Source organism: Pholcus phalangioides, unplaced genomic scaffold (assembly GCF_987345545.1).
Source record: "Pholcus phalangioides strain wild (caught in Gottingen) unplaced genomic scaffold, Ppha-v1.0 ptg000027l_1, whole genome shotgun sequence".
Taxonomy (NCBI): domain Eukaryota; kingdom Metazoa; phylum Arthropoda; class Arachnida; order Araneae; family Pholcidae; genus Pholcus; species Pholcus phalangioides.
Genome location: NW_028301617.1, coordinates 1,178,137 through 1,191,866, shown reverse-complemented (window position 1 = coordinate 1,191,866; position 13,730 = coordinate 1,178,137). Strand labels below are relative to the sequence as shown.

The 13,730-nt window shown below is 39.8% G+C and overlaps 1 protein-coding gene across 1 annotated transcript; it reads left to right on the top strand.

The window, feature by feature from the left end:
* Positions 1-6,379: 6,379 nt before the first annotated feature.
* On the top strand, positions 6,380-11,807 carry LOC149068025 (uncharacterized). Its single transcript, XM_089251683.1, has 2 exons — positions 6,380-6,579; positions 9,354-11,807. Exon 2 carries the CDS (start codon positions 9,557-9,559, stop codon positions 10,664-10,666), a length of 1,110 nt encoding a protein of 369 aa, XP_089107809.1. The 5' UTR covers positions 6,380-6,579; positions 9,354-9,556; the 3' UTR covers positions 10,667-11,807.
* Positions 11,808-13,730: the final 1,923 nt, after the last annotated feature.

Below are 13,730 nucleotides of genomic sequence, written 5' to 3'. Positions count from 1 at the left end.
GGTAGCCCATCAGCGTGAGAATTTCTATCTCTGTAGAGGAGACCCGCTGGTGCCTGGCGATAGGAGGACCACTAGCGTGAGAACTTCTTTTGTTACTCCTGGAGGATACCCGCTGTTGCCTGGCGCTTGGTGGCCCATCAGCGTGAGAATTTCTATATCTTTCTGGGCGATACCCGCTGGTGCCTGGCACTAGGAGGCCCACCAGCGTGAGAATTTCTTTGGCTCTCAAGGAATACCCGCTGGTGCCTGGCGCTAAGGTCCACCAGCGTGAGAATTAAAGCTTTCCAAATTCTCTGTTGTACATTTTTGATTTTGAATATTTGCCATGCTACTGTTAAGACAATGTTCCACCGAGGACTGCTGTCGCGAGACATTGATCTAAAGCATGGATAAGTTAATATATATATATATATATATATATATATATATATATATATATATATATGTGTATTTTTTTTTGGATATGGGGATCGGGTTGCACTATGGCGGCCGCAGCGTTGTCGGTGCGAGAGGCGGGAGCGTTGTGGGAGATTGGGAGGGACGTCTGGCTCTCGGAAAGGCTGTGATGTTGAGGCTCATTTTTCCGCTATAGCTCACAAAATTGGGTAAAGGGCAGAAAATCACTTCATTGTGGTAGGCCTGAGCTATAGTCGGTTTCAGATAAAGATAAAGTGACACATAAGGGCCGGAGACCGCAGCCTGGGATTCCAAAAGAAGTGTGGAGAAGACTTGTGGGCAAGTAAAAAGGAGAAGTTGGCATGTTGAAGTGGGAGAGATTTGAGAATGGTCTAAATACACAATATATACAGCGCCTCCACTGTGTGACGGGAAACGAAGAAACAAAGCCTCAGTCCACAGTGTTGAGCAGTTTTGTTTGCTTTTGCTTTTACAGAACACACACACACGCACACACACACAGAGAGAGACTCTACTGCGACGGGAATAAGCAAACAGAGCCTCCCCTGACAATGCTGGGCGTTCACATTTGAATTACTCTCATACATTAACATAAAATAATTATATAATATACGCTATTTACATAATATAAATTTCCCTTTTTATATAATTGGTGAAGCGAATAAACATCACTATGTACAATGCATATTGGGAACAAATGCCATTATATGATCTCATACAAATATCATAGGTTATAAAATTATTATCATACTATGAAACTGTATATACAAAAACATTTGTTTATTCATCCGACTGTTTGCGACAGGGTCTCTGAGGGTGTCGCCTTTATGATTGGGTGTGTGAGAACACTTGAAAAAATTATCTTTCAATAATTCTGAATTCTCATCAATTCTGGAATTATTTCTTTCATTAAATCTGAATTTTCATCGATTGGCTCTGGAATTACTTCTTCATTAAATTATAGAAATATTTCTTCCATTTATTCTAGAATAAATGAAATATTCTTCTTTCATAAATTTATAATATATATATATTATATATTATATGTATATTTTTATGAATATTATATATAATGACATGTACTGACTGATTGATTGATTGATGAAACCGTTTTTTAATGATAATTGGTGACATCCCGTACTTTACGGTATTTAAGATCAAAGTTCTCCTTATTTTTCTGAATGAAATATGGTCACCTATTCATTTGAATGGGTTTTTTTTCGTCGGATACGTTTTTGTTTACTGCGGTTTGTAGCAGCCCAGCAGGCGTCAATTTATTTTTTGTCAAGCTCTGGCTTACAGTCGAAACTGTTCGAGGAGTACATCACATGATTTCACACAAGGGCGTAGCGGGGGGAGGGGTGACTTAGGGGTCTGACCCCCCCCCCCTCCTCCCCCCGAAAATGACCGAAATAAGGGGAGAATGTGGTCAAATCAATTGTTCTATCGCTTTGGCTCCCCCCGAAAAGAAAGTGGTTTCCCCCCGAACGAAATTTCTGGCTACGCCCCTGATTTCACAGGTGCGAAAGATGCAGCCTTACCGGGCCGCTAAGTTACGAGATTTCACCTGTCGGAACCCAAGTGCTACGTCAAAAATCAGGAGCTCGAGCGCTCTTCTATAGCACAACACTGCTGGACTAATAATCACTACTTAAACTCAGCCAAAATCATCCACAAATGCTCTTCATCTCTCGAATTAGATTCCTTTGAAAAACACTCCATATTGCCAAAAGTTCTTCTCTTTTGGTTAGCGACTTTTCCAGCACACCATATTTGATCTCGGCACTTATGAATTTGCCCCTCTACACTCTGTCGAACATTTGTGATAGTTTCATCATCATCATCCCCACAACAACCGTCATCATCATCATTATCACCACTATCTCTTCCTCTGCCATCATCATCACTCAAGCTTCCGATACGACCACGTTTTTTTGGTTTCATCGAGTTGCCTTCGCTATAACAAGCTGTTTCGACAGACGAAAGTGCTAGACTAGCCTCGACACAGCTGTTTGGTGTTCTATTTGTCAATTTTGATTTAATATCGTTGGTCCTCATCTTTTTCAAGGAATGAAGTTAATTACTTAGGGGCCGTTCAAGTATTACGTCAGCAAATTTTCAGCCATTTTTGACCACCCCCCCACTTTGTAAGAAACATTACGTCAGCAGTGCCCCCTACCTTCTAACGTATATTGGCTGTATCAGAAACGTACGCGGGAGTGGGGGCACCCCCGACGAAAAAAAATTATCTTTTAATGCATAAAATTTAAAAAAAAAATTAAAATTTTGAAAGAAAATACCTTTATATGTTATTATAATCGATTTCTGTTAATTTAAATGCTATTTGAAGGGGATAAGAACCCAAAATTTATCTTTAAGAAATTCCGCGTGACTCACCCTTTGAGCCATATATATACATAGTAAACCTATGACCCGTAGACCAAATGTGGCTCTGAAGATTATCTGATACGGCTTTCCCCAACCTAATTTTGTAAAAATGAACTATAAGCGGCACATTTACAAATATCTTAAATGACCCGTAGCACAATTCCAAAGCATTCAAGTGGCCGTGGCACATTTTCAGATCACTCAAGTAGGTCTCAAAGATCACTTTCCCATTCAAAGATCACTTAAGCAATCCGCGACACAGTTCCAGAACACTTAAACGATCCGTGGCACATTTAAAGGTCCCTTGAGTGACATGTGGCTCAGTTTTAGAGCACTTAAGTGGACACCAGTGCGGTTCTACATCACTCAAATTACCCGCGAAACATTCCCAGATTGCTTAAGTGATCCTTGGCATAATTACGGATCACTTGAATGATGCGTGGCACATTTCCAGATCACTTAAACAGCCGGGATACATTTCCATAGCATTGAAGGATGCGTGAAACATTTAGAGATCACTAAAGTGGCTCTGTAGCGGACTTATCAATAGGAAGAATGTTAGTTCAGGTGCCAAATAACTATCGAAAGGTTTTTCCTCGTTCTTGGGGCACCGAATAAGATGCCATTAAGAATATTTCATATCTTCATAAAGGGTGGCGGCTGACGTAAGCATAACCTAAATCCCCCCCCCTCCCCTTGTCATCAAAAGTCAGCAAATCGGAACCCCTATCGATGCTGACGTAATACTCGAATGACCTCTTATGCTAAAAACAATTTCGCGGACGGAAGGGTCGCCGCAACTTTGCAGTACCGAAAACAAAACCATTGTCAAGGAGACGGAGGGTCCCGACACGATCGTACGTGCCGAAAACAATTTCGACGCTGGGGTGGACGGGTCAGAGAAACTGTTTCAGCGCCGAAACCAAAATTGTATGCGAAGAGACGGAGTGTCCCGACAGGTGCGCATGTGTCGGAAATTATTTTGCCGCTGGGACGAAACAGTCACAGCAACTTCCGGAATGCCGAAAACAAAATTATTGGTTAGCAGACGGAAAGACGGGGGTATATTGACAGGTTTGCCTGTGACGAAAACAATTTCATCTCTGGGACGGAAGGGTCGCAGCAACTTCACAGCGCCAAACAACAAAATTATGGCCCAGGAGACGGAATGTCCCGACAGGTTTTTGCCTGCCGAAGTCAATTCCGCCGCCCAGATGGACGGAAGATCCCGAGCCGAAAACAATTTCGCCTTTTAGACGGACGAAGGGTCCAGACAGGTTCGCACGTGCCGAAAAAAATTTCGCCTCTGAGACGGACGAATGGGCCCGATACGTGCCGAAAAAAAAATTTCGCCTCTGTGATTGACGGACAGTCCCGACACGCTCGCACGTGCCGAAAAAAATTTCGCCTCTGAGATGGACGGAGGGTCCCGATACGTGCCGAAAAAAAATTCGCCTCTGAGATGGTCGGAGGCAAAGCGCTTGCCTCTTCAAGCGCTTTGGTCGGAGGGTCCTGATACGTGCCGAAAAAAATTTCGCCTCTGTGATGGCCGGAGAGTCCCGACACGCTCGCACGTGCCGAAAACAATTTCGCCTCTTAGACGGACGAAGGGTTCCGATAATGTTCGCACGTGCCGAAAACAATTTCGCCTCTGAGACGGACGGAGAGTCTCGCAGGTTTGCATATGCCGCTCTTATAAGATGGATCTGGCACAAATTTTATTTTCACTAATATTTTTCATCACTGCTTATGAGGCTTTTAGGATCACGTGATATTTCCCTTTTTTTTTTTTGAGGGACATGCAAGGAAACCAATATGGCGACCTCCTGTGCAATTCATGAAAGAAACAAATCTAAATTAAACAAACATAGAAATGAATCGTTTTTTCTTCTTTTCAATGGGAGCTAGAAATTTCGATTTTTTTTTTTTTTCAAACTTCAAGTTATCGATCTGCCTGTTTTTTCTTCAAATAATCTTGATTAAAGCTGCGGAATTCCTTCAATGTAATTTATATGGGCCCATAATTAATTTAATAACATCCTAAACTATATGGATTGATGCAATTGGATAATATAAGACAATACGAAGACATTAATTCTCATTTTCGCACTTGAGAAGACATAAATAAAAAGTTGAAATCAATGTTATTGCATGCATATCCACCTCAAAAATGGTTCTGGATCATTATTTTATATTCAGTTTTCTGCGCTTCGTATTTCTAAGCGAACTCAATGTTTCGAAAACCAAAGATTCAATGATTTTTAAAATTATGGATATGGCGTCCGCATTTCTACGCGAAAATCGGCAATTTTAACATTGATCTCTATGGGGATCATCCAGTGTATGTCCCTCAGGAGTGATGCCGATTATGATTATGACGTCTATTCGAAAAGACTCATTCCATAGCAACTCAGCCAACGATTGTTGCTCCACCGACACGGATTTTTTTCAAATTCGACACACGTACACATGGTGCCAAGGTATGAACACACCCAAATTTCAATCCCCCTGCTGCGCGTATTTGTGGAACTACATAAGTTTGAATTTTGTGAAAAAACGGAAAAAATATGGTTTTGCTCTTTCCGAGGTAGTAGGTGAATGGGTGACGAAATGAGCGACACAGAGTTTTCAAGCATGTGAATGACCAAAACAGTCTGAAATCACGTGAGTAACCAGAAGAGGGACCTATAACACAAGACACCATAACAGTGAGTTATCAGAAGTGTAACATAAGGGGTTTGTGAGCATGTGATTTGCCTAAACAACCTGTTAGAACGTAAGGGACCATAACATTCTGCAGCCACGTGGTGTGATCGGAAGAATGACCTGCAGTGCAAGAGATCAGGTCAGTGAGAGACGAAAACAGTGAGCTAGAGGATGTGCAAGCAAAAGTGGCCAAAAGTGTCCTAGGAAATATGTGCCAGAGTGGGAGTGACCAATAGAGTTATCTACATAGTCTGCAAGCATGAGAACGAATAAAAGAGTGATAAATAGTCTGCAGCAACTTCCCTATCGCTTTGATTCGCGATTACCCCCATTAGCTTCACGTCATGTGCGAATTTGGTAACAATTCCAACGATACCCTGATCGAGTTTATCGGTAAAAAGTGAAAAAAGTATGGGGGCCCAGGAAACTTCCTTGAGGAACCCCACTAGTGACGCCTGACGCTATATGAATATTTATATTTATGACCAAAATTATCATAAGTTATGAAAACACTGTGTTTACTAACGATTTTAGTGAACAAAAAATTTGAATAACCATCATTGAAAAAAATGGGACAAATATATAAGTAGAAATTCAGAACTAAAAATACAGAAATGTCCCGTAATACGGGACGCAGTCGAATTTTTTCAGACTGTTTACTGGTGTTTGGGTTCAGAACGGTCGAGAAACACTGGTCTAGCAATATGAAAAATATAGATGGCCTTGAATAAGTGAGTTCTTTATTCCCAGTGTTCTCTGAAAACGATGAAATTTTCCTTTTAAGTATTCAATTTCGTCGAAAGATGACGCTACTATACTATACGAAAATAAAGAAAGACAGATGGCGAGTTGGCGACGCGACTCAAGTAGATTCAAGCTTTGGATGAAGAAGTAATTGTCGCCATTCTGCCGTGTTATCTGTTGCTTGCAGACGTTGTTGATGCGCCATCATAATTTCAATTTATTTTCGTTGAATGGACTTATTTGAGCTGATCATCGGTCGGTTCACCTATTCCTTCGACGGATTCGCTGCAAGAAAACGAGGGTTTACGACTGCATACGTTACGGGTGAGCCATTTTTTTTTTTTTTTACCACACGTAAACATGATGGGTTTGGTGTTTTAACCGGTTCCTTGGCGCGATGTTGGCTCCATAAATGTAGTTCTGAAGATGGCTGCTTGCGCTCTTTGGTGGAGCGCATGCGCATTACAAGGATTGTTTCGAGCTTTAGTTAGCTTCTGTATACAGCGATGTTCAGATTCAGTGCTTATTGTAAGGTGACCATACGTCCCGTATTCACCGGGACAGTCCCGGTATTTTCTGTTTTTTTGGCAAAAGTGTCCCGGTTTTTCCCGGGACACTTTTGCACGAAGCCTACTAGAATCCTTATTCTTTATTGAAGTCAAAGATTGACATTATTCTTCAACTCATAAATTATATTATGATAATTACAACTAACATGAGAATATTAATCTCCCCCATTTGCCTTTGAGAACATTTAATCCACTGTAATATTTGCAGTAATGCATCATTTCCCGCCATTGTGATTTTCCTGTGATTTACTTTCCGTTTAGAATTTTTTTTTTTTTTTTATTTGCACTGATTGGGTACTTTATTTGTCTTTGACATTTTTTTCTGCCGTAGTTGACAACTTTGACAATTTTTTCGCGATGATTGGTGATGTCTCGTATGGATCCCTTTTTCACGTATTTTTGTGAAGGAAACGTGGTCAGCCTAGGTAATTGTCATGTTGTTTGTGTTGATAATTTCCTACTGAAACACCTTTGCGGACCGGATGGAATTTCTTGCCGACCCGGAGATTGTGCACCCTGACCTAGAGCATTAATATTATTCGTAAGTTTCCGCATGGCAAAAAAGACACTGAGTCGTGTTATTCTAAATCATACTTGCTTACCCATGGCCCGCTCGCTAAATGTGGCCCTCGGAATCATCGGATGTGGTGCGTGACTTCAATCTTAATTTTGTAAAAAATAACTAAGCGGCACATAACTGAACCGAGATGCAGTTCCCCATCACTTGATGGCTCGTGACATATTTCCAAATCACTCGTATCCCGTGGCATATTTACCAATAACCGCGGTGCCATTACAGTACACTTAAGTGATCCATAAATGTACCATGGGCCATTTAAGTGACCCAAGGCAAAGTTTCAGATCACTCACGCGCTCCTCGTGCCACATTTGCAGTAATCTGCGGTATTGTTTCAAATCACCAAGTGACCCGTGACACGTTTCCAACTCAATAAAGTGGCCCACACTCTCCCGAAGGTTGAAAACATTTGTTCTAAATGATACAAAGCCTTTGGCGAAGAATTGAGTGTTTAATCCTTCCAATGTTTCTGACGTAATATTACGTCGCAAGTTTTATGAAAGAAATTAAAACACCGTTCATTTCTTCGCCAAGGGATTTGAGATAAGAATGTAACCCCTTGATAAACACACTTTTCACTCGAATTCTTTTTCCGTTTTTTTGTACGCTTGTCTTTGCTTGAGGAGTCGTACATGAGAATGATTTCATAAAGAGTATTTGAAACTGACTAGTGCGTTATCAAATGCGAAATCATATCGTGTACAATATGCAAAGGTATGAAGGTATTGAAATTAGGAGGGCTCGAAAATATTGTGGAATGGAGGAGGGAACTCAAACCTTATATTTCCGTAGGTATTATCGAGGTCGTGGCAAATATTGAGTGGGTTTGGGCTCATGTGCCGGATGCAAGTCTACGCCTATGATTATTTGGCATTATATGGTTTCATATAGTTATCTGTCCGTTACATTATACTTAATAGTTCTTTTTCGACAAGATGAATACACTTGAGAATCAATTTCTCATTTAGTATTTTTCTTTGCTGTACGTTTCAGAATGGAACGTATTTAATATGACGAATAGTAATGAATGAAACTTTATATAACCATACGTTTCCTTATACATTCTGGAACGTATTGCAAAACGTTGCAAAACGATTGTGAGAAGCTTTAAAATCTGTCGTTTGAAAAAAAGGAAATGAGGCTTATTTTAATACTAGAAACAAAAGGGCGATATCAAGTACTTTTTCCCATTTCGAAAATCGCTACCTAGGCAATAAATAGGGTATTCAATCATAGACGTAGCTGCATTAAGAGTAAGCTTAAACAGTCCTATCGATAAACTGGCATCCAAACGGCATCAGCGCCCCCTCTGTTTAGATGGGTACCTGCTGGCCTATGATTGGCTGCTAGCATCGGGTGGAAAAGCGTCTTTTCCCTACCGCGGCACCATTTTGTTTACTTACTCACGTGAAGACTCTTGGTTAGGTTGTTTAGCTATTGCTCCTGGTTATTTTGGCAAATTTTTCACCTTTGAAATTTTGTCCCTCAGAGAAGAGGGACCTCACTAAAATGAGATCAGGTTGAAATTTTCTACGATTTACAAGGTAGGGCCTCCGAAAGATCACTTGGCCCGGGGGCCCATGATACTCTTAAAACGCGCGGCCTTGCTGCATCTTCATTGTTATCAAATCGCTAAAACCTGTTTGTGCAAACATATAAAAATTATCTTACAAGAACAATTTTTCCTCTCTTTTAACAAAAAAATACCCCAGGTTTGTACTTTTTATGGATTTTTTAAAAATTATATATATTTTATTGAAAGACTTAAGCTAGAGCAAAAGCATTAAAGAGGTTAAAGAAGCAACACTTTCTCTGATACCATATGCAGTAAAATCTCCCGACAACGACCACCAATGAGACCAAAAGCTTTGTCCCTAAACTACTAGTGAGGTTCCGCTGTATATTCTTGTACGCATTGCCAAGATGATTTTCTTTACTTTTTTATCCTCTAGGTTCTTCAAGAGCTCCATCAAAACCATTTCTTTCGAAATGACATTTGAATGCATTTGATGAAATATTGAATCAATATTTCAAACGGAATTACACATTCACTTTCATGATTATTCCAGAAATACCAACTTCGCTGAGAAATTCAGACAAGTAGCTGATTTCGTTTTGCTGTCTTCGGAACCATCTTGCTTTCTAGTCGACTAATATGGAGCACAACCTAGACAAGGCATGCGGAAGTGATTCTAGCAATATCACCTTCATGACGACGGGGATTTCATCAAAAGAGGAGGAGGAGCAGTCGTCTACGGAACAAAATCCGAACGAAACAAGTGTCAATCCAATCAGCCGTAACATCCACACCAACGTAAAATCACGCGAAAGTGACACATACGATGAAACTGCCTCACAGGTGTCCGATTCAAACACACGCATTGTGGAAAAACCATATGAGTGTGATCTTTGTTTTAAGAAATTCACGCACAATCGAAACTTGCAACGACATAAAAGGGATCACACTGGAGAAATGTCACGTGAATGTCATGTTTGTGGTAAAAAAGTTTCAACGAGCTGGTACTTGGAGATTCACTTACGAACTCATACTGGAGAAAAGCCATATAAATGTGATGTTTGTGGTAAAATGTTTACGCAACTTGGGAATTTGAACACTCACAAAAGAGTCCACGCCGTTGAGAAACCGCATGAGTGCGATGTTTGTGGTAGGGGGTTTAGTGAACTTGGGAATTTGAAAGCTCACAAAAGACTCCACACCGGTGGAAAGGCATATGAGTGCGACGTTTGTGGTAAGAAGTTCATGCGACTTGGGACTTTGAAAATCCACATTAGAGTCCACACTGGTGGAAAGTCATATGAGTGCGATGTTTGTGGTAAGAAATTCACGCAACTTGGGACGTTGAAAATTCACATTAGAGTCCACACTGGTGAAAGGCCGTACGCGTGTGATGTTTGTGGTAAGAGCTTCGCACTTAGGTCGTGTTTTAACAATCACAAGAAAGTCCACACAGGTGAAAAATCTCACGAGTGCGATGTTTGTGGTAAAAGGTTCACGCATAGTCAGCACTGGAAGAGGCACCTGAGACTTCACACGGGTGAGAAACCGTATAAATGCGAAGCTTGTGGTAAAAGGTTTACACAGAGTCAGCATTTGAAGTCGCACTCAAGTGTTCACACGAGTGAAAAACCGTATGAGTGTGAAGCTTGCGGTAAGAGGTTCAGAGATACTTCAGGTTTAAAACGTCATCATAGAAAAGTCCACACAGATAAAAAGACGACCGTGGCACAAAATGGCTGCTTTTGAGAAGAAAAAATTCACCTTCGCACACTCTCAAGTGGGAATTAAACTGATCCAACTCTTGCTCGTTACATGCATTTCGTTTGTTATTCTCGTGCTTTCGAAACTAATGAAAATGATATGGTTTCGTCATTTTTCGTTCATCGCTCATTAACAAATACTTCGACAGATATTGCAGCCTTCACTGCATAGATTTCTCGTATCCCCCCCCCCCCCCTGAAATATAGCGGCTCCCTTTTTGAAACACCTGTTCGTGTATTCATTACCAATTGGATAACCAAGTTTTCGTCTCGAAAACTAAACTAAATTAGTTCATGCGCTTTGAACGGTATAAAAAATATAAAAACGAGATTTTACAAAAATTTATATACAAAAATGTTATATAATCCCTATAGTAGATGGATTACAGAGACAGCAATCAATGATAACGTCACGACACGAGGGATGACTTTGTTGTTTAAGTGAACAATAGAAAAGTATTTGGTCTCACAGAACGCGTAACCATCTATTCCAGTACAACAGGGATCACATATGCAATCTCCTATGCGATTGTCGCTGCCGCTACTGTAGGGGCTTTCGTAGCCGCAACACAACTAGAAATGTCACTTAAAGTGATTCATAAAAGTGTACGGGGCCGCTCAAGTGAACTAAAAATATGCTGCGAGTCACTTCAGAAGCTTTCGAAGCGTGGCGCTGCCCTTCTCGAGCGATCTGGAAATGCTTGCCACCGCCTAAGTAATCTGTAATACACATAGTGCCACGTCCCAATTAAGTGAACTTGGGGAGTGCCGTTCGTCTCTCAAGTAATTGAGGTATCTGCTTCGGACCACTTAAGCTATCTCGCAATGTGTCACGGGTCACTAAAGTGATTTGATAATCATTCGTGCGCCACTTGAGTGGTTATTATTCACGAGACTGAAATTTGGCCTGTGGGTCACGGGTTGAGAACTAAATTAATGGGAAAAAATCAAATTTTTTCCAGTCATCCCTGGCACCCATGAAATAAAGAGGACATTGATTGCGATTATTGGTTTCAATAAAATTGATTCTGCGTGTGTATTTTACTCCCCCGAAATATACTGAGAAATTGAATTTTCTGGATGTTGTGCCGAAACTAGTATTTGGAAAGAAAAGTAATTCTCCCGGAGGAGACACAAATAACTTCTCTTTCCAAATTTCTTTGATTGATTCTGAAATTATATCTCATTAATTTTGGAATTATCACTTTCATTAATGCTGAAATTATATTTCATTAATTCTGGAATTATCACTTTATTTCATTAATGTTGAAATTATTTCTTTCATTGATTCTGAAATTATCGCTTTATTTCATTAATGCTGAAATGATCACTATTTCATTAATGCTGAAATGATCACTATTTCATTAATGCTGAAATGATCACTATTTCATTAATGCTGAAATGATCACTATTTCATTAATGCTGAAATGATCACTATTTCATTAATGCTGAAATGATCACTATTTCATTAATGCTGAAATGATCACTATTTCATTAATGCTAAAATTACTTCTTTCATTGATTATGAAATTATATCTCATTAATTTTGGAATTATATCTCATTAATTTTGGAATTATCACTTTCATTAATGCTGAAATTATAGTTCATTAATGCTGAAATTATATTTCATTAATTCTGGAATTATCTCTTTCATTAATTCTGGAATTATCTCTTTCATTAATTCTGAAATTATCTCTTTCATTAATTCTGGAATTATCTCTTTCATTAATTTTGGAATTATCTCTTTCATTAATTTTGGAATTATCTCTTACATCAATTCTGGAATTACCACTTCCACGAATTTTGGAATTATCACTTTTTTCATCAATCTGAAATCGTCTTTCATTAATGCTGGAATTATCGCTTTCATTAATTTTGGAATTATCGCTTTCATTAATTTTGGAATTATCTCTCTTTCCTTAATTCTGGAATTATCTTTCCTTAATTCTCGAATGATCTTCCATTAATTCTGGAACTAACACTTTTTCATAAATTTTGGAATTATCACTTTTTCATTAATTTTGGAATTATCATTTTTTTCATCAATCTGCCATTAATGCTGAAATTACCTCTTTCATTGATTTTGGAATTATCTCATCGATTCTGAAGTTATTTCTTTCATTTATTGTTTTAAATTCCTGTGGATGGCATAAGGAAATAACGGAGGATTGTGTGTGTTTTCATGAGTCACGTGATCTTCCGACGTTCTACGGATTTACAGTCAATAGCTCCGGGGGGGGGGGGGGCATCGGAGAGGCGGCAAATGCAAGGAATGAGCGATCAAAATAACAAAAAATGGTAGAACGAGGGAAGATCAGCAATATTTTATAGGTCACTGGTGGCAAAACCATAAATCCGCTTTCCGCAAAAAGATTGAGTGACCAAAAAAGTATGCAAGGACGTGAGGGACAAGAAGAGTGACCTAGAGTACATGCGAGCGTCTAAAACAGTTTTCAAGCCTTTTAGCGATCAGAACAGTTTGCAAGCAGATGAGCTACCCAAACAGTTTGTGCGATCACATGAGGTACCCGAAGAGTGAATTGGAGAGTGTGTGTAAGTGTAGGAGTGACTTAAAAGGCAAGGAACAAAGTCACAGTGTGAAGGACCAAAAGAGTGACTAAGAGATTGTGCAAGCGTGTGAGCTACCAAAACAGTATGAAAGCATGTGAATGATCACAAGTGTGACGGTGAGAACTTGGCGCTAACGCAGTTCATGATCCATTTCTCGCATCGATGTTTATCGCGCTGGAAATCTTTTAATTCCGAATTTAAACTTCCTGGAGCCGATCAATAAGGCATTTTCACAGTTATTTCACAAAAAAAGAAAAAAAAAATTGAAGAATTTGTAGAGCCTACGGTAGGACAACAGCGCGCATCGCTACAGAAAGGTACAAAATGTCGGATGCGTCGGACTCCCTTATTCTAGGGGCAATAGTATAAACAAACTAGCTATAACACCCGGCGCTGCCCGGGTTTTCTTCAAAGAGGATTTTTGGATCACGTGATATCTCCCTCTTTGTTTGAGGAACATAAAAACCGTGTCTAACTT